General features: G+C 51.2%; 2 protein-coding genes across 2 annotated transcripts; both read right to left on the reverse strand.

Moving 5' to 3' along the window:
• Positions 1-3630: 3630 nt before the first annotated feature.
• LOC134559551 (QRFP-like peptide receptor) lies at positions 3631-4959 on the reverse strand. Its single transcript, XM_063414419.1, has one exon. The coding sequence runs from the start codon at positions 4957-4959 to the stop codon at positions 3631-3633; it is 1329 nt and encodes a 442-aa protein (XP_063270489.1).
• An 11907-nt stretch (positions 4960-16866) lies between these two features.
• GRIFIN (galectin-related inter-fiber protein) lies at positions 16867-19555 on the reverse strand. The gene is made up of 4 exons (XM_063414782.1): positions 19524-19555; positions 17703-17885; positions 17449-17611; positions 16867-17031 (listed from the first exon to the last, which is right to left on the reverse strand). Exons 1-4 carry the CDS (start codon positions 19553-19555, stop codon positions 16867-16869), a joined length of 543 nt encoding a protein of 180 aa, XP_063270852.1.
• Between the last annotated feature and the right edge of the window lie 366 nt (positions 19556-19921).

Raw genomic sequence — 19921 nt, forward strand, 5'->3', positions numbered from 1 at the left:
TGATACCTGCTACAAAAGATTGTCTCTTTTCCCTCTCCCTGGTGGTTCCCAGAAAATAAACCTGTCTCATCTTTGAGCCAGTACTGACAGCACGAGAATAGATGATGGAATATGCCTGAGAGGGTTACTGAGCAGCAGCTGCCTGTGAGTCCTTACCACAGCAAAAGGATTCAAGCACTGGAACAGGCTGCCCAGGGCAGTGGTGGAGTGCCCATCCCGGGAGGGATTTAAAGGATGTGGCACTTTGGAACATGGTGTGGTGGGGGCCTGGCAGTGCAGGGTTAATGGCTGGACTTGATGATCTTGGAGGTCTTTTCCAACCCAAATGATTCAGTGGTTCTAAGAAAGGCTGCTCCAAACATCCTATTTTGGTAACGTGGTAAAATGCTTGTATTGATTTAAACAGGAAAGCAGAGAAGAAAGACCCATGGGGGAAGAGTGGGACTGAGATGCATTAGCAGCACTGCAGTGGGAAAACACTGTCCTTGAGACACCTAAAATTCACATTTCCAGTCTGCCTGGGCACATTTAGAGAGAAACACATTTCTTCCACCCCACACTGAGTGCGAGACATTCTGCTGGAGCTCCTGTCAGGAAATCACCTGTGTTCCCCACCAGAGCTGTGTCTGCTCCCTGTTCCTCGAAGGACCAGGAGTCCCTTGAATGCCTGTGAAAGTGCCTGTCACCTGAAACGAGGAGCTTGTGTGGCCTGGAGGACACTCAGATGTCTTGTCAGCCCTAAATATAAAGAGGTCTTTTATCAGATAGAAGAGGGAAGAAGCCACCTTCCCGAATGCTGAGGTTTCACCTCTCTGGGATCCAGGATGAGTCAGCCAGGCACTGCTGAGTTCCACAGACCTGTTCAGGTTAATAAAATCACTGCCAGAGCCCGGGCAGCCCACAGGATGCTGTGTGGCTTCCACATTGACGTCACTGCCTCTCATTTACCCTTGGGTGAGAGTGACCGAAATCCATTACTACCTGGCAGCTGCCGGGTAAAGCCCTGCAAAATAAATCAGTGTTCTGCACAGCAAACAGGTGTCTGCAGCACAAAAAGACCATCCAGATCAGCAGGGCACGAAGGGATTTTTCATCAGGGGAGTGAAAACATGACTGGGTCATTAGAGTGAAGGGAATTCACGGGCAGAGGGAGATAACAGGGAAAAGCAGGGGGAGGTTTCACTGCAGAGACGGTGGAGAAGTGGTTGGAGTGTGGGGGATGGAGAAGAAGCAACCAAGGAGAAAAAGAGGAGTTAAGTGAGCAATTTGACTTTATTATAGGAAAACTGGGACACTGAACAAAAGTGGAAATTACATTCAGGAGTGTGAAGAGGAGATAACCTTGCCCAGTGGAAGTGACTTTTGGCACTGTGAATCTCAGGGGTCAGGAGTGCTGTGGGGCAGGAGGAAGGCACAGGCACCTGTGTCAGGAGGGGAAGGCCCAGGTACACCGAGGAGAACACAGACTTTGCTATTTCTGCTTCCATGGAGGGCAGGGACTTCCAGGCAGGACCCAGGCATTGGCTCATGAATTCAGAGAAAAGATTTGTCCTCTGGGATATTTTAAAATATGGATGTCTTGCATCTTTGACTGCATCACTTGATCCTGTCCATTTTCAGAGCCAGGTCACCACGGGGAATGGAGCTGGTCTGGCACCTCCATGGTCCTTTCATTGTAGTTTATTCAGGGCAGGATTAAATATATAGGTCAGGGCAATGTAGGGGTTACAATATTGTGTTACATTTAGTCTGGGGATGGAGAACATCTTTCTACAGTCGTGGAATCAGTGGGCATTCAGAGTGAGCTTTTGACGCTCCTCAGTCTGCCACATTTTGCCAGCCCTAAAAATACGCCTTGAAAGAGAAAATAAAATCTCTACAGTCTTTTCTGCACAGCTAGTGAAAGATCAGGCAGTAGGTACACTCCTATATCACCTGCAAACACGCAGATGTTCTCATCTCTGGCACACATAAAAGCCACAAATCTGGATAGTTGTAATGTCTTGTTCATTCATATAAAGAGAATACAAATTGATGATGGCACTGCCTGGTAAGGAGGAACCTTTCACTTCCCAGGCACATCATTGTTAACATTAAACGCTATTGAGCCATCATTACAAGGGTTAGGTTCAATGGCTATTTTCTTGTCTCTATTTTTTGGGCAACAAAAGGACCCCTGGAAGGCACCGGGGATGAAATATGAATATTGGATTTCCTTAAACATCCTTCCCTTTTTCAGTAATAATAATAATAATTTTTTTTTTAAGCCTCTAGTTGTCAGAAACCTGAGTTCCTTTAAATTCCAAATCCTCTCGCAGGGACACTGCTGTGTTCAGTCTGGGCTTTGCTAAGAGGACAAACCTGCTGTGCCAGGTGCTGGGGCACAAGCAGCTGGGCATGGGCTCTTGTGGCACCAGGAGATGGGGCACATCCCCTCTCCCCTGGCATGGAGCAGGGAAGGGGTTCATCTCTGGTATCATTCCAGCCTTTTGGATCTTTGTTGGATTTTTTTTTGCCTCCTACCTGTTGCCAGTTCTGATGTGTTTTCTCTCAGATCTTGGGGAGAAAGGTCTCCTTTGTTCATACAGATCCAGTGCTCAGAACAACAGAATGCTCATGCTTTACTGGAATCTTTCAATGCTAACAGAATAAAAGTATACAATTTATTTATCAAAGTCTCCTTTAAAGGAGAAGATGGACGAAATAGGTTTTAACCTACTTGTGATGCTCAGGAAAAGCAAGCACTTTGATTTGCTCCTTCCCAGACAAGCAGCATTGCATTAGTTGTTTCTGATTTTATTAGCTATAAACCATTTTCTATTTTTATTTTCACATGCCATTGACTTTGTTTGGTACAGACACAATTGAACAAGGCTGGTTTTTCAAGTGCAAATCATGTTAATAGATGCCCAGTCCTTTCCACTCCACACACAGAAGCACCGCTATAAGAAAGACAGCTGATGGCCAAAAAAATATTTTCCTGTTTCATTTCCTAAATCACCTCTGAGGCCACATTATCCCTTCTGAATTCCCAAATGTGGAATGGTGATGGTTGCTTTAGTACTTCTGGCATGGTCTCTTCACATAAGGAGAATTTATTTGCGTGGAGGAGTGAAACAATATAAGCAGACAATGAAATCTCAAGTGGTAAAGTGTGTGAAATTCTCCATTTACCATTACTTTTTATGATGCTGTTTCCAGCTTTTCTTCACTGCTTGCAACTACAAGTGATGGATCTGGAGCACAGAGTGCCTCTTGTCGCTGCTCTTCATCAGCAAGTGTGAGCAGCAGCAAGCAGTCAAATCGTTGCTGTATCCAAACAGCATCTCTGCATCCAGGGATGGAGCTGCAGGGAGAGCTCACTCGTTGGGAACTTGATCTGTCTAATTATGTGACTGTTGACTGGGCAACGGGCTGCACATCCAGTTGTCCCCAGTAAAAATAATCTGAGTTAAAATACGTCATTTTTTTATCTCATTACCTGTTTCTTTCCCTGTCACAGCACTTTCGAACAGGTATTGAGAGTTATTAGAAGAAAGCTCTTTTCCATCATTTAAAATAGCGGGTTCAGAAAGATCTCTGGAGTCCTTAAATGCAGATGAGGGTATGAGTGGCACTTCCTGAGCAGAATTACAAGGAAGTGTTCTCACTGGAGACAGTATTCAGAGGTGGATGCTGGCAGGAGTTCACGTGTCCACACTTGTTCTTATGGCCATGGGTTCCCTGACATCTCCTGTCCATGGAGGGGGTGGTGGAGAGTCCTTTCCTTGCAGGCTCCACTGAACTCTGGTAAGAGAGCAGCTCTGGGACTGAGGAATGAGTTTTCCCTTCAGACAGAGAGAAGTTAAAGAGAGAGACCATCCTTTGGTGGTATTTGCTCTTCATTTCCTTGGCTGATCTGTAGAGGTTCCCAACGAAGCAGTAGCATATAGGGTTGAGGCTGGAATTGGTGAGGCCAAGCCACTGGGCAAAAGGTCTGAGCTGCAGGATCCAAGGAGAAGGAGTCACGTCCTGCAAAGATTTGGGGATGTTGAAATCAATCCAGATGTCCATCAGGTAGACGGGCAGCCAAGAGATGGCGAAGAGCAGGACCAGGGCCACCACCATCTGTGCCACCTTCCTGCGGATCTTCAGCCTGGAGGCGGGCAGGGATCGGTTCAGGGCAGAGCTCTCCTTCAGCTGGCTGCTGCGGCTCCACAGGCGCCGCACCGTCAGGAAGCAGATGACCATGTTGAACAGCACGGGCAGGCAGTACAGGGCGCAGAAGAGCAGGAAGTTGTAGGCTTGCTTGAGCCTCTCCTGAGGCCAGATCTCCCTGCAGATGGAGAACACCAGGGGCAAGCCCTCCACCACCCCGATCTCATCCCGTTTGTTCATGAAGATGAGGGGCATGCATATCCCTGAGGACAGCAGCCACACCAGCAGGATGGTGCTGAGGATCCTCCTCTGGGTGAAGAAGGAGCGGGCGTTGAGCGGGTTGTGCACGCTGTAGTAGCGGTTCACGCTGATGACCGTCAGGCTGAGCACGCTGGCAGACACAGAAACAGCCTGGATGAAGGGCACTGCCCTGCAGAGGAAGTCCCCGTACACCCAGGCCTTGTAGATGAGGTTGCCCACGGTGATGGGCATGCAGATGCACACCACCATGAGGTCACACACCGCCAGGTTGATGAGGAGGCTGCGGGTGGCGCTCAGGCTGGACACCCGACTGCGGCGCTTGCGGGTCAGCACCCTGATGGACATGGTGTTGCCCACGAAGCCCACCACAAAGGACACCAAGTACATCACCGTGAGGCTGATGGTGACAGGCTCCTTTGCAAAGAGGAAGAGCATCTTCTCCAGCTCTTCCCACCCCAGCTCCTGGCTGCCATTCCAGAGCCCACCTTGAGTCTGGTTCTCCTGCTGCCAAAGCTGCAGAGAGTCAGGGGGGGTCCCTGGTTCTGGGGGGGACAAATCCATGGCTGAGTCCCCCCCGGGCAACCTGGGCTAACAGAGCAGAGCCTTCTGCGCTGCTTCCAGTGCTCCGGACATGGTGAGCTGGGATCAGCCCTGCCTGCAAGAGAGGGTGTGGAGAAGGGGGGGTCAGCAGCGGCTCGGGGCAGCGATCGCCCTTCGCGGGGAGCTGCCGGGCCAGCAGAGGCTTATCCGCAACTTAGTTGAGGAGCCGCCGTAGCGCGGGGCGGCCGGGCTGGGCAGCGCGGCACCGGCACCGGCACCTGCACCGGCACCGCCACCGACACCGACACCGGCGCCGGCACCGGCACCGACACCGACACCGGCACCAGCACTGACACCGGTCTGGCAGCGGTGGGGCCGGCGGGAGCCCCTGCCCGGCCGCGGAGAGAAGGAGCCTCCGCTGGGAGGGGAAGGAGCCGCGGTCCCCCCGCAGCCCGAAGAGCAGCCCCAGCCTGGGTCCGCAGCCACTCCCCCCCGCTCCCTCGGTCCTTCACTCCCTCCTTCCTCGGAAAGTTGAGTGTCCCGCGGCCGCACTGCCGGACCTCTGCCCCGAGCTGTCCCCAGGCCCGCGGTTCCCCCGGTTCCCCCGGTTCCCCCGGTTCCCCCGGTTTCCCCGGTTCTCCCCGGTTCCCCCCGTTCTCCCCGGTTCCCCGTCTCTCCCCGGTCCCGCGGCGCGGCGGCACTCACCGGGCGGAGGGCAAGCAGCACCGGCCGGGCTCCTCCCGCCGGCAGCTCTGCCGTGGATGTGCGTGTGTCCGTGTGTCTGTGTGTCCCCGTGTCCGTGTGTCCGTGTGTCCCCGTGTCCGTGCGTGTGTGCGGAGGCAGCGCCCGACCCGCTGCCACACGCGCGTGCTCGCACCCACGCACCCACCGCTCCGCCAGCCCGCGCACACCCCGCGGCGCGCACACGCTGCAGAGCCCCGCACAGCCCGCACAAAACCCCGCACACAGCCCGCACACAGCCTGAACACAGCCCCGCACAGCCCCCCACACAGCCCAACACACAGCCCTGCACAGCCCGCACACAGCCCCGCACACAGCTCCGCACAGCCCGCATACCTAGAACTCCCCGCACACTCACAAAGCCACACAGAGAGTCCTGTTCTGCAACTCCCGCACGGACCCCAGCAGACCCGCACATTCTGCGCTCGCTCCCTTTGCACACACTCGGCTGCACGCACCTTCCTACAGGTGCCCTGAGCATCCACAGCCCCGCTCCCCCACCCCCGCACCCTCCCCCGCACCCATTCCCGCACCCATCCCCGCACCCATCCCCGCACCCATCCCCTCATCTCCGAGCCCGCTTTGCCCCCCCAGACCCTTCCCGTGCCCCCCTCCCCGCACACGCAGGTGCGGCTCAGCCCCCGCAGCCCCTCTGCACCCCAGGAACTCGCACACACCCTCATTGTCCCCCCGCAAAGGAGCCCCTCGCCCCTCCGCCGGCCCGGGACAGGCCAAGCTGGCACGAAGCGAGCCCCTGCCCGGGCCGGCCCGGGATAGGTTAAGCCGAACCGAACCGTGCCCCCGCCCCTCCCGCCCGGAGCCAGGAGCGGCCCGGCCGTGGTGCTGAAGGGACAGCTCCGCCCGGGCCGGGCAGGGACCGGGCACGGACCGGGCAGGCACCGGGCGGGGCTGCTACACCCGTGGGCTATTCCGGATGGTCGCCTCCTCCTCCTCCTCCTCCTCCTCCTCCTCCTCTCCCGGGGTCCCTGGGTTCGGCTGTAGCAGAGCCGGGAGGATCCCGGGCGCTTCACTTCTACTCTAACATCCCCCACCGTCCTGAGCTCCTGGAGGATCCCGGCACGCCAAGGGTTAACAACACCACAGGTGTGATGGGAACTCCGCCGAACGAAGAACCCCAACTTCTGGTGATTTCCATTAAACTGAAGGAATGGGGGAAAGGAACATTTATGGGAAAAGTGTCTTGAAAAGTTGAAGTGCTTGTTTGGGGAGCAAGGCTGGTTTGTAAAATGGAACTTTTGACTGGAGGTGCTCAGAGGATGCCAATGTACCACAGGGGAAAATGTTTGGTGAGAGGATTTCATACCTCTGCCTGAAATGTTTAAGGTTTATTCTCTTTCTTTGCTTTCTCCGAGGGAGAGCAAAGTAACAAACGCAGCCCAGTGGAGGCTGTTTGTCACTGAACGGTGAATGCCCTTGATTTCACTGGGAAATTCCCCATCCTTTTTATTCTATGCATGCAAAAGAATAAAGTAAATATTTTTGGTCAGCCTTACGTGAAATGAAAGAAAGATCAGTGGTGGCGCTGCACTGGGGAGGGGTGGCAGGCGGATGTGACCAGCCTGCAAACCTCTCCTGCGTGAGCATGCATCTGCTCTAAGCGTGTAGCTGCTCATTCTCCTCCAGTTTTGTGTTTGTGTATTTACAGCTCTTCAGAGACAAACAACTTCCACACACTAATTGCAGAGTGTTGCCCAGAGCACAAGGTACACATCCTACCACACAGTGAAGTGCATGGGTACTCCCGTGGATACCTAAAACCTGCTGCAGTTTCACAGCTGCTCCACAAGCAGAGAGATCTTTTGCAGTGAGGCAACTACAGAGACCAGGCTCGGGGCTGGCAATTGGAATTCTCCATTCACCAGAGCCCTTGCCAGCCTCTGACAGCCTCCCCACAGCAGACCTGCCATGACACATGGAAAACACAGGATGGAGGTGTTTAAGTCAACATTTTTAGTAGGGTATTAACAGAGTACAAGAGGAGAGAGGGCTGAAATGTGCCAGGGCTTGCTTTGTTCAGGTAGTTGCCTTCCAAATGTTCAAGCTAATAAATATATTTAACTTCTTTTATTTTCTCCTTGGTGCACTTTATTTGTAACTCACATGATTTACTGCTGAGAAACCTTTAGGACTTCAAGACTAAATTACTAAGTTAATCAATGGTTCGATATAATTAGAATGAATCTGCTTTTGCATCCATTGACAAAACTCACAAGTGCCAAGTCATCTCTAGCAGCAAATGATGAATCCATGCATGGTGTGCAGCTGACAGAGAGCACAGGGCATTGATTATAACGAGTTCATTGATTCTAACAAGTTCAAAGTAACTCAAGATGGGGAATCTCCAAATAAAAGAAATGCTGTACCCTTTTCACATTGGTTTACCTCATACAGAACAGCTTTGAAGTGGAAGCTAAATAAAGTCCGCTGGAGACAGGAGCCATCCTTCAGCAGCAAGGGCAATGGGCTGGGCTGTGATCATACAGCAAAGCACATCAGAAATAACCCACTGGTCTCACTGGAGTTACAGCTGTGAACAACTGACCTGAGAGGAGTGAGTCAGCCACTTTGGGGCTTTGCCAGAATCTCAAAAAACCTCACATTTCCCATGCCAGCTACATGTGCCCAAGCCTGCCCTGCCCACTGCGCATCAGAGTCCCTGGCCAGGGCAAATTTAGCTTTGCTGCCTCAGCACAACCTCCCTGCTCCCACTGCAGCAGTCTGGGTATCACACAGAGCCACAGCGATGCTCCCCCTGTCCCAACAACGCATGTAAAGTCAGGAAACCCTGAGGATTTTCCAGCTTGTGCTGGACCTTGAGAGTGTGAAGCTAAAGCAAATCGTCTGGTTGTGCATCTACTTGCAGTAGCTCACATGCCCTCCCTACTCTAACCTTTCCTGCTACCCAGGCTCCCTGCCAGGATTTGGGGGATGCACAGCATCCCCTGTGTGGTCCCCAATTTATCTGCATCCCTGACCTCTGTGTGATGGCTGGAACCAGACCAAAGGGCACTTGGCTCTCTTGGCTTTCTCCCAGTGCCCATCCCGACGTGCCTGGTGTGTCTCAGCTGGCATAGCTGGAGATCTCATCTCCTGTGCTTGCCCAGCAGGTAGGTGGGATGGGGTTTGCCCACTTCACAGAGGTGAAACAAAATTAGGGCTTGTCTCAGTCAAGCAGGGCTGGATTGGTGCTAGCAGGACAGATTGCCAATGGTGCTGCTTGTGCTGGGTGAGCTAGGAGCACATTCCAGGGTGTTAGGGGTGAGCACTGGTGAAATCGTTTCCCCCTTGATTTTGCCGGGAGGTGCTGCTTAGAGTGCCCTTGGAAAGCACTGGATAAAACCCACCTTCACTGCCACTTGCCATTTCTGCCTCTCACATTTTTGACCGATGGCACAGGAGGACCTCGGGGCTGGGGGACTGCCCCAGCCCTCCCCCAGCCCCGCTGCTGTGCACACTCCTTCCCCCTGCCAGGACCCTGCTGTGGAGCTGTGTGTGAGCATTCCTAACACTGAGATAACCACGAGTGACACCGAAACCCGGCTCTCTTGCCATCAGGATAGAGTAACAACATCACCGTGTGTTAACATTGGATTAAAAAAACCCTATCTACCTTTCTCTGGGGCATTTTCTTTATAAATCCCTAACTCAGCATCAAAACTCCCCAAATCCTCTGAGCCGCCGGCCCAGGGATCTCTGAGCCGGCTTTGCCGCTCCCTCTGCTGGTGACAGCTCCGTCCCCGCTCCGGCACCGCGGTTTTGGGGACGACACGAACTCTTTCTGTCCCCGTGGTCCAGGTGGTCGTCACAGCTCCCGTGTGACATTCACAGATGTCAGAGCTCTGATGCTGCAGCGAATCCAGGAGGAGATAAGAGGCTGGCGCTGCTCACAATCAAAGCCAATGCAGAGGAGGTGCCAAGTGCACTTCAGATTCTTTGAAAGTGAAATAGCGAAGCAAATAAAAATCATCTGGGAATTGATGTTTGTTGTTTGTAATTACTTCCATGAGAGTGAAAATCTTTGTTCTCCCACTAGTCTTCCCCCAATCAAAGAATGAAACATTTAAACTATCTCCAGTGTCCTTTGGAGGATTTTAAATGGGGAATGTGCGCATTTTTATGTCTGAGAATATCCACTGGTCTGTTTTCATAAACAGATATGTGCCAAATTCCATATCTTCTGTCCTTTTTATTGGATGCCTTTTAGATCGAGTGCTCCGGAAATGCAGCAGCTGAAAGAAAAAGATAATTTTGCACAGAAGAATTTGTCTAATACAATGCTCACCAGCTCAAGAACAATGAAACACCATTTTGGCATTGGAGTGATTGAAAATTCTGTCTTTCAGACATCTTTGCTTGTGGTTTTTGCAGGAGTTCAGGCAAGTGGCAGGCTGGGAATGCAGGGCTAAACATGCTCCAGCAGAGGCCCTGTTTAAACCCAGGCCCACACCAAGTGACCTTGACCCTCTCTCATTAAGTGGAGGATCCTGAATGGATGTGTAATGAGTAACAAAGTGAGTGTTTTAAGGAGAAATCAGCGCTGTGACTCCCTAAATCGCTGCACACATTTACAGAGAAGATTTTGAAGTGGTAATGACCATCAGGTCAAGGCTTTGAGAAGTTACGAGTGCCAGGGCTTGGCAGAGGAGGCAGCTGACAAGCAAAGCAGCTCTCTAACACTGCCTGCATTCATTCAGCCCTTCTTTCCCGGGGCTGGGATCTAGGATCCTCTGAAGCAATAATGGGATTTCCTCCATCCCCATGTTTTGTGTGGTGCTCCCACCCTCTTGCTCAGAACAGACACCACAAACCCTTGGGGGGAATGTTTAGAACCAGACTGAAAGCAGAGCCCAAAATGAGCAGATTTGGTGATTGAGGGGATCTGGTGCTCTGAGCAGGTTTGTGGGGTTGCATTTCATCCTGTTATGACTCCAAGCAGTTTCCCACTGATGCCACCAAGGAGTGAAGCAGCATTGTGAGCAGGGGCTGTGAAATCCTCCCTCCATCCTTCTACCTGCACGCTCCACATTTGAATATCAATCCATCTCCCTTGGTGCTCTATACCCAGGTGCAACAGGCTAATAAAGGGCTTTTTAGATGACAAATCTTCCTGGGTTTCATCAGCTGATTGCCATCTGGGGGAAGTCTGACAAAGGCTTTAAATTTGCCACTGTTTTGCCTTTTCCCAGCTGCAGAGGCTTGCAGAGTGGAAATGAGGGGAGGCAGGAAAGAAAGGCTCTGCAGAAAAAAAAACACTCTCAGGGCCCACATCTGCTAGTATTAGAAAAGAGAGAAATATTTTAGATAATACAATAGGAGGGAGTTTATCTTTCTGAGTGAAATAAGTTACTCTCAGCCTAGGTGATACTTTGTCAGTAGCTGTCACAAAGCAGGTACCTCAGGGATCAGGCTGCAATAAGAATTAGAACTTGAGCACATTTGCAACAAGGGCTTAGTGATCAGTCAGGTGTTATGTGTTTAAAAATCAGCTTTCCTATATTTTATACTTGCAGTCAGGACATTCTTAGGATTTGTGCTCTCTGCATTCAAGAGAGGATGAGCAGGGAAGCAGGGAGAGATGTGATTCCAGTTCTGAATATTCCCCAGTGTTTTCACAGTGTAAGATAACCCGTGAATTGTTATTTATTTTCAGGAGTGTTTTAGAAGGAATCCCCACAACTAAAGAAAACCAGGCAGGCAGAGGCTTTGAGGGCCTGTTAAACTCTTGTCAGGATCAGTTGCAAACTTTTTTCTCCTTAATGCCTCACCTCTCTCTGTGCAGTGACTCATGTGGAGGCTCAAGCAATTTACTGGAAGTACAATCACTGCCCTCTCATCACTGACTGTGCCTGTCTTTCTGCTTCCAGTGTGTGTTCACAGCTCAGAGTAAATTCAGGAAATGAAAGCTGACAATAGCTGCAGCTCAGCACAAAGGCAGAGGAGGTGACAAGGTGAAATAACTGCATCTCAGTTTTACTCCCAATTTCTAAAACCAGAAAGATCTTCGTGCCACAGATCACACAGCAGTTGCCAAGCCTTTGGAAATGGGATGTATCAAGGAAGGGGAGGAAAATGAAGGGTTTGTTGGTGGCTCTTTCATCATTTTGTGGGCTGGAGCATGAAACAAAGCTAGGAAAATGCTGATTAGTCTGGAGAGCAGAGCGATGGGAGCTCCTTGGGCTGGTGAGCTGCTCAGCAGCCCTGGCCTCACAGGAGACAAGGGCCTGGCTCAGCTGTGCAGCTTGGAGGGGTTCATCACGGGGCCTGTTGGTTCATTCAGGCTTGGGGCAGCACCTCACAGATGATGAAAAGTCCCAGCCCGACCTAACCATAGGCTCCAGAGTCAGGGTTAGAGCTGCAGCGTGAGAGCACCAGGCTGGAGACAAAAACACAAAACACCTGGTTCCCTCCTTCCTTTTCTGCTCTCATTTCCTGCAAGTGCCTTGGCTCCCTCAGCTGCACAAGGGTGTTATGATAGTTCTTTTTATGGTTTACTTGGATCTTTATGAGTGCTTTTGAAGACCCCAAAATCCTACAATAATGTGATGGTGCAGAGGAAAACACGCAGATCTGTCTGTTGTGTTGTGCTCTGCTAAAACCAGAGATTTGGCTGCTGATGTCCATATAGCTTGAAGAAATAAAATGATAAATTGCATCTAGCTTTGGCAAGAGGGTCTTGGACAGACTGTGGGACTGGAGGGCCAGCAAATCTGGGCATCAGGCTAATTTCTGTCACCCTTTCCTCAGGCAGTATTGATGCACAATAACTCAGCTGCCAAATGAAGTGATACCATCAGCTTCCAATTCTTCAACTTCTAGACCGGAGCCTTTCTTTCAGAAAATAATCCCTCTCCAGCCTTTCATGTCTGGAGCTGGTACCTGCCACCATGCATACCAAATCAGGGCTGGGAGGTGTGCCTTAGTGTCTGAGCTGGCTCTGGATGGAGATGCTGTGAGTTGAAGTGGCTTTATGCAGTTAAAGACCTCTCTTTAACTGCAATGAAAGAAATATCCCTCTGCTTTCCAGCAGAGACTCTTTTCTAGCTGCATTCTGGGGCCGCCTGTAGCATCAGAAATTCTTCCTCCCCACCAGAAATGAGAGTTACTACTCATTCCTCTGGTTTTATTTTCCTCACACTCTTCAGAAAAAGGCTGAATTTGCCCCCCTTGTTCCTCAGTCCTGCCAGCAACACCTGTGACTCTTGTGAGCAGCCAGGGGTGGAGTAAGCAGCCTCTTAGATAAGGACTCAGAGATGCCATGCAGAAAGTCACTGCTGATGAGCTCTGCACTCCTAGCAGGTATTTCTGTGCTGGGAAAAGAGCCCTTGGGGGCTGGGGGAAATTAGAGATGCCACAGACAAGGGGTCAGGGTCACTGAGCTGCACCACAAAAGCTGTTTAGTGTGAGTGAGGAGAAGATCTCTGCTGCAGCCCAGCTGCTGTCCAGCAGGAGATGCTCAGGGGGGCATCAAAAGGGGAGGAGAAAGGGAATTTTTAGTTAAATGGTTAACAACAGCCCGCATCCTGCCTTTCTTCACCAGAGCTGCCTTCTAGCACTGAGGAAGTAGCTAAACCCCAGTATCAAATTTGGTAGATTTGGGGTTTTTTTGTATAGGGGTGGTCGTGTTGAAAGAAAAGGTATCAAGGTATCAAAGTGAGTACAGGCGGATGAAGCCTGTGTGACTTTCTACTTTTTTAGAACTTTCCTAAAAGTTTTTGCCACTGCATTGGCAACAAGTCCTTGCCCTTTCCCCCCAACACCTTTCCTGCCTCCAGGCAGGACCCAGGCTGATATTCAATTGTCACTTGCTGAGGCTGGCACAGCCGGTGCCTGGGCTGGTGAGATGTGCCTGTGGCTGATGAGGGAGCTGTTTGCTCACCAGCCTGTGAGGAAATTGCTGGAGTTTGCTGCTGGGGTGTGTGGTGATTGCCTGTGCTGTCAGGGACACCAAGGAGCAGCTCTGATCATGCATCAGCAGATGCTCCACAGGAGATCCGTGACTCTGCCAGAGGGGCCCGCGGCCCCTGCAGCTCTGGCACAGCTCAAGCACGAAGGATTATGAGCCTGACTTTCCCCTGTTGATCTGGGCATGAACCAGAGGGTTTCTGATCTCTGCAGATCCAGTGCAAATGAGGAGAAGTGTGGGAAAGGGAGAGCCCACGTGGGAGGTCATCACTTCTGTCAGCTTTGCCTCCTGATGGACATCTCTCTTTCCCAGGTATCCCTTCCTGGTCTGTGTAAGCTTTACAAGCAGCAACTGCTGCTTTATCTGCAGATCCTGACCAGGACAGTCCCTATCCCACCCCACAGCAATGTTCTCTCTCCTGGCTCCTCTGCAGAACCTGCCCACAGCAAAAATATGGAGCTTGACCTTGGGGTTGGGCAGTGAAATTCCCGTGGAATCCTCCAGTGCTGCACCCCCAGCTGCTGCAGCCCCTTCCCCTTCAAAAGGCCTCCACTCTCCAAAAATACCCTGGGCAGGAGCTTGTCTCTATCAGTTCTCCCCCCAGTTTCAACCCCCAGATCCTGAACAGGAAGAATGATTGAAATTTGGAAGAAGGATGAATTTGTCCCGTTTGACCCCCCCAATACCAGCACAGGACCCCTCTCTGCAGGTCTGGTGTGCCAGGCCTGCTCCAGAGAGTTTAATTGACCATTGTGATTGCAGGGCTTCATCTTTTTCTGGAGTTTTTCCTCAAGAGACAGATGAGGGTCACAGACTTGGAGGGCATCTCATTCCCCATAAAACCGTGCAAAACAGCTATAAACAGCCAGCCCTGAAGTTCTGCTTCCAGCAGTGCTCTGTAGATTCCCAGACCTCTCTTGCTCCTCCACCCCCTTCACCCTTGGCTGTGTTTTGGCTGGAGGAGGCAGCAGATAAAACCCTGAAGGCAGCAGCAGAGCTGGGGATGTGTCAGGAGAGATTGGGCTCTCCTGGTGCAGATGGCAATGGAGTGAGATCAGCTGCTGGCAGGAGCTGGGGGGGCTGTGTCCAGGAGTCAGGGCATAATCCCTGTCTCTGCCTGATTTTTGTGGCATCTCTTTATTTATTTGTACTTGAAATGTTTTTGCCCTGCTTGTCTGTGGTCCTTTGTGCTGGTTTCTGGGGAACAATGAAATTGTGGGGTGTTTCTGCAGCAGTGGCTACAGATGCAGCTGATGGCCATATAAGCACAAAATATTACCCTTATAAATCATTTCGTCACTTTTCCTCTGTGAAAAATGATCTGTCTTTATCAGCCCCCAAAAAAGCATGAATAGAAAAGACAATTTCTTTTAAATGCTGCTCAGCATTATCAGATGGATGACACAGAGCTCCCAGCAGGCCTGGCTTTGTCTGGGTTTGTGCCTGTTTTGCTGAGAGCGTGGCCATGAGAGCAAAGTTTGTTGAAGTCTTGGGTTATATCATGACAACAAGAATTTGAGTCGATTCTCTTGTCCTGGTGGTGATGGATTTATTCCAGGCCAGAGGAAGTCTCATCATTTCCAACTTTCCTGACTTGCCATTGAGACCATTGTCATTTCCAAAATGTGTTTTCTGTTCTTTTTGGAGGGAAAAGGTACCATTTGGAATTGTTTTGTATTCCCAAAGAGCCCTTTGTTACAAGCCCGTTGCTATTAGTGCTCTTGATACTCTGGAAAAGCACTGCAAACTTCTTAACAGATTAATGAATGTCAGGTTTATGGCATGAAGGTGTTGCGGTTTTCTACACTCACCTCTTCCTCACAAGCCCTTGAAACTGTAAATAGAAGGAAGTGCTGGGAATGGCCAATTTGAGCAGTGAGAAAAGGCTGGAGCAAAGCTGCAACCTTCAGAGATCTCACCCAAGGGCAAGGATGGATCAGGGCTGACTCCTTATTAAGTGATTTCTCCTCAATGACTGGCAAGGCAGGATCATCTTTGCCTTTTCCCTCAGGAATGTGTTCTGTCTTATATCTGAGGAACAAAGGAGTGATTAGGGGGCAGCTGTAATTGCATTTTTGGAATAAGTTCCTGTTCAGATTTAACACTATGACATTATGCTGTTTATGATGCGTGTAATTGAAACAAAGTAAAAATAACATCTTTTACTCTGCTGTGCCCTGGACAAGGAATCAGAGATATGTTGTGCTCCAAGAAAGATCCTGGAAAAGAGAAGAGGGTGCAAGGGATAAGGGGATTGTTTTGAAAGACAACTAAAAAGGGGGAGAAAAGAAAACAATAAAGCAGAGAAAAGCCAGAGGCTGCCCATTCATATCCCCAGGCACTCTGTTCATTCCAAGCTTATCAAAATCTCTAGACCCTGGTTTACTCAGTTCCTTTTGTTTGGAGTCCAGCTGCATTTCTGGTGCATGGTGGAGGAACCATGTGCTTTTATGTCTCTCCTCAAGCTCTTGCCCTTCTCTGACACCCTACATCACCCTGGGGGTCTGTCTGAGGAGCCTGGAGCTGGCAGGAGTAGAGCTGAGCAAACATCTCTCAGCTGGTGGAAGGAATTCCTGGCAACACCTGGCAAGCTGAATCTTATCACACTCTTCTTTCTGCATACCAGGGACCTTCACCTTGCATTAGCCCTCAAAACAAAAATGCAGTGTTTTCCCAGTGCCAAAATCACACAGACCTCAGCAGTGTCCTCCTGCCCAGTCACCAGCCCTTGCTCATGCCAGGTGCCTGGGCTGGCAGGGAATGAAGGATGAGATGGATCTGCCCAGGGAGGGCTGTCCCAGCAGGGATTTCCTTGGCTGATTTTATTGGTATCATTCTTATCCAGCTCCTGGAAAGGAACATCCCTTTCCACCCCTAACATCCACATTCCCCATGTGCCCAGCTGAGCACTGATGCTCATTCACACCCTACTCTTGGGCAAACACAATTTCTAAGCTAACATTCAGGTGTCCAGACTAGTCAAGACAGATTTTGATGTGCAGCAGAGATGATCAGACCCACAAAGCCTGTGGTGCAGCCTAAGGTGTAGGGGCAGGAGGTCTTTGATGGGCTGGGCTATGGGCAGCAGCGTGGCTGGGTGCTGTCTCAGTGGCTTGTGGAGGGAATGGCCATCCCTTCCAATATGAGGACACGTGGCTCTCTCCCTGGTTGGTGGTGGCATGTGGAAAGGGGGAGGAGATGATCCTTGGCCGAATCAGAAGCTTAAGGGGGAATGGACTGTGAGAGAGTCCCAACTCTGGTCTCTAGTAAAGACCTCGTTTGGTGATTTCCACAGAGGAAATGTCAATATCATTGAGAATCTGCAGCTTGGTGATGGATGAAAGGTTCTTCTGCCGATGCTTGTACTGCAGGACTTTGTTTTCATTGATGAAAATGTGGAAATAGTCCAGGTCAGAGTAGATTTCAACCTGAAAGAGAGATTGTGTGAAGTTCATGTGGCCTTACTGGACCTTGCTTCTGTCATGTCAGGGAGCTGCTGGATCTGTCCACCCACTTCAAATCCTGTCAGAGCTGACACACCCTGGTCACCCCACTCTGGGCAAAAAGAGGGAATAACTGAGTTTTTCCTTTCACGATAACAAAATCTGGTGGTAATGCAAAGCCTCAACTGAAAACAAATTCAGCACCCTGGGTCTATTGCTGGAGCTGTGCACGTCTGTGCCAGAGCTGGTTATAAACCACCAGGTTATAACAGAATTACTAACAGGAGATAAAGGCAAGGAAGGGATGTTGCTGAGCATGGTGTTGGCAATGGGGAGCAGCCCAGTACTGGCTGGGTTATTCCTGTTACACCTGAGGGGACCCCTGGGGTGGCACAGGGTTACCTGAAAGGGCTCCTTTGCTGTGAAGGGAAAGGTGTTGTTCACCTCCTCCTGCCCCCAGTGGCTGTTGAGGAAGGAGTTGCAGACGATCCTGGAGCTGGAGAAGCGAGGGTTAAAGTGGAGAGCGATTTGGTCTCCGGGATCACAGAGCAAATTAATTTCAAACCTATGAGAGTGAGAGAAACGGGATGGAGAGCTGTGAAGGATTCTTCTGGCCCTTGTGAGCCAGGAGAGCTGGGAGCAGAGCGTGTCCTTACATGCTTGAACTGGAGCTGGTCTCACCCCTGACCACGATGCTCCATCCCGGACAGATTCCCTCTGGGTGCAGGGCCTCGAACTGCAGACAAGGAGAAGGACACGGCAAGGTGGCAGAGATGCACTGCCCCACCCAGTCCTTCCACTTCTTTCTCACATTTTCATTGTCATCCTCTCCCTCTCCCCTTCCCACACAGGCACATTCTCTATCCCCATCTTTTTCTCACTCCTAAATAATCTCTAAACTGATAAAAAGTCAAGACTGTGACATCCAGTTGATGAGGTGGGATTTATTGTCCCCGAGGTCTTTTGTAAAGAGCTGAGCCGGATCAGAGAGCAAAAATTAAAGAGGAACTTGAAAGCCTTCATTGTTGTCAGAACACAATGATATTCTGCTTCTCTCTGCACCTGAACAATACAAAATCTGAAGCAGCAAACTTTGTGATGCTTTGAGGCAGAGGAACAGGTGTAAAGTGACATCCAGTCTGAGCTCACCCAGCATTACATGGCTGATTCTTCCCACAAGTTTCTGCCTGATCCCCTGTTCCACCTGCTCTCTCCCCATCTCCAAGGTTAAACTTGCATAAATTAAGCTGGAAAATGTTCCTTTTTGAATAATTCATAATTTTGTTAAATAACTCAGTAAGAGGTTCTTGCCATTTCACCCCACTTTTTTTTTTTTTTTTAACACTCTCATGATTTTGCATCTCTGAGCATCCTCTCTCGCAAACCTGTTGCTCACATTAGGAAAATTTCCCCAGCCTTGGCATGTCCAGTTTTGTTCCTGTGTCTCCCTTCCTCCCTTCCTTCCTATATGTCAAGACTTCAACTCCCCCATTTTTTTCTCTGTCATGAGTTCCTATTTCCAACGCTTTTTTGGGATATGCATGTTTTTGGGCAGGAGCTGAGACATTTCGGCTGGAGTAGGCGATGACCAACCTCACACCCTCGTGCTGCTTTAGGAGGGACCCCCACACGTGGCCACTGAAGGCTCTGAGCAGAGCTCACCCCTGTGAGACACAGAGAGCTGCTGGAGCTGGCTGAGCTCTGGATTCAATGAGCAATTGGTGATGGCAGCAGGCAGGTTCAGCTTTCCTCGCCCCAGAGTTTGTAATCATCACACCAACCCCAGCAGGAGACACCCCACACACACAGCAAAGGGCTCTCCGTTCCCTCTTGGCTGCTGGCTGTCCCAGAGATGGAGGGCAGCACACAGGTCTCAGCTAAAGCCCTCCAAGTGAGAATTGCTGCCTTTAGGGCAGCACCACCCCAGACCAGGCACAACCAGGATGAAAATCTGTCCCACTGCCCAGCACCACGGGACTCAGCTTTGCAGCAGCCTGGACCAGAGTCACCTAGAGCAGCAGCACTGCAAGCAGCACCCCTCAGGTGCTTTTACTCAGCATTTCCACCTATCCAGCCCTTCTCTTCTGTTACATTCCCCTGTGGGAATGCTTTCTCCCCCCTCAGGGACCCCTAGAGCTTGTACCATGTACTTAGACCCTTCCTTCCCTTTTTGACCCCATTGGCTGTGTCCCAATTTGCCCCTCCCTGACAAGAGCTGAGAAAAGACCCTGTTCCTCTGTGCACGCCCTCTTTCCCTCTGGAGACCACCTGGAATAAACATCTTACTGCAGCTAAGGGTTAGAGCCTCTTTTGGGTCCTTTTTCCTGTCTATGACATATTCCTCCAGAGCCTGAGAAGACCTGAGCTAGCTTGGACCCTCGGAGGGGTTAAAAGGAGGATTTATTATCACTCTTCCACTTCCCTTCACCCCCTGCCGGAGCCGTGCTGCCACCCTCACCCATCCTGGGCGGTGTCACCTCCTGTCCCCAGCGCTTACCCGCAGCGCCATCGCCGCCCCGCTCGCAGCCTGGCCGCACGGGCAGAGGGGTTTTTATGGATGCTGCCGGCCGGGAGCCCTGCAGGGATTGGCACGGGCAGAGGGGTTTTTATGGATGCTGCCGGCCGGGAGCCCTGCAGGGATTGGCACGGGCAGAGGGGTTTTTATGGATGCTGCCGGCCGGGAGCCCTGCAGGGATTGGCACGGGCAGAGGGGTTTTTATGGATGCTGCCGGCCGGGAGCCCTGCAGGGATTGGCAGTGCCAGCGGGCTGGGCTGTGCTGGCAGAGCCGCCGGGCACGGCGGGGACGGGGGCGGCGAATCCCGCTGAGCCCCGCGGGGTCAGCCCGGTCAGGCGGGAGGGAATGGCCCGGCCCCG

The sequence above is a fragment of the Prinia subflava genome, chromosome 17, assembly GCF_021018805.1.
Source record: "Prinia subflava isolate CZ2003 ecotype Zambia chromosome 17, Cam_Psub_1.2, whole genome shotgun sequence".
In the NCBI taxonomy this organism is placed as follows: domain Eukaryota; kingdom Metazoa; phylum Chordata; class Aves; order Passeriformes; family Cisticolidae; genus Prinia; species Prinia subflava.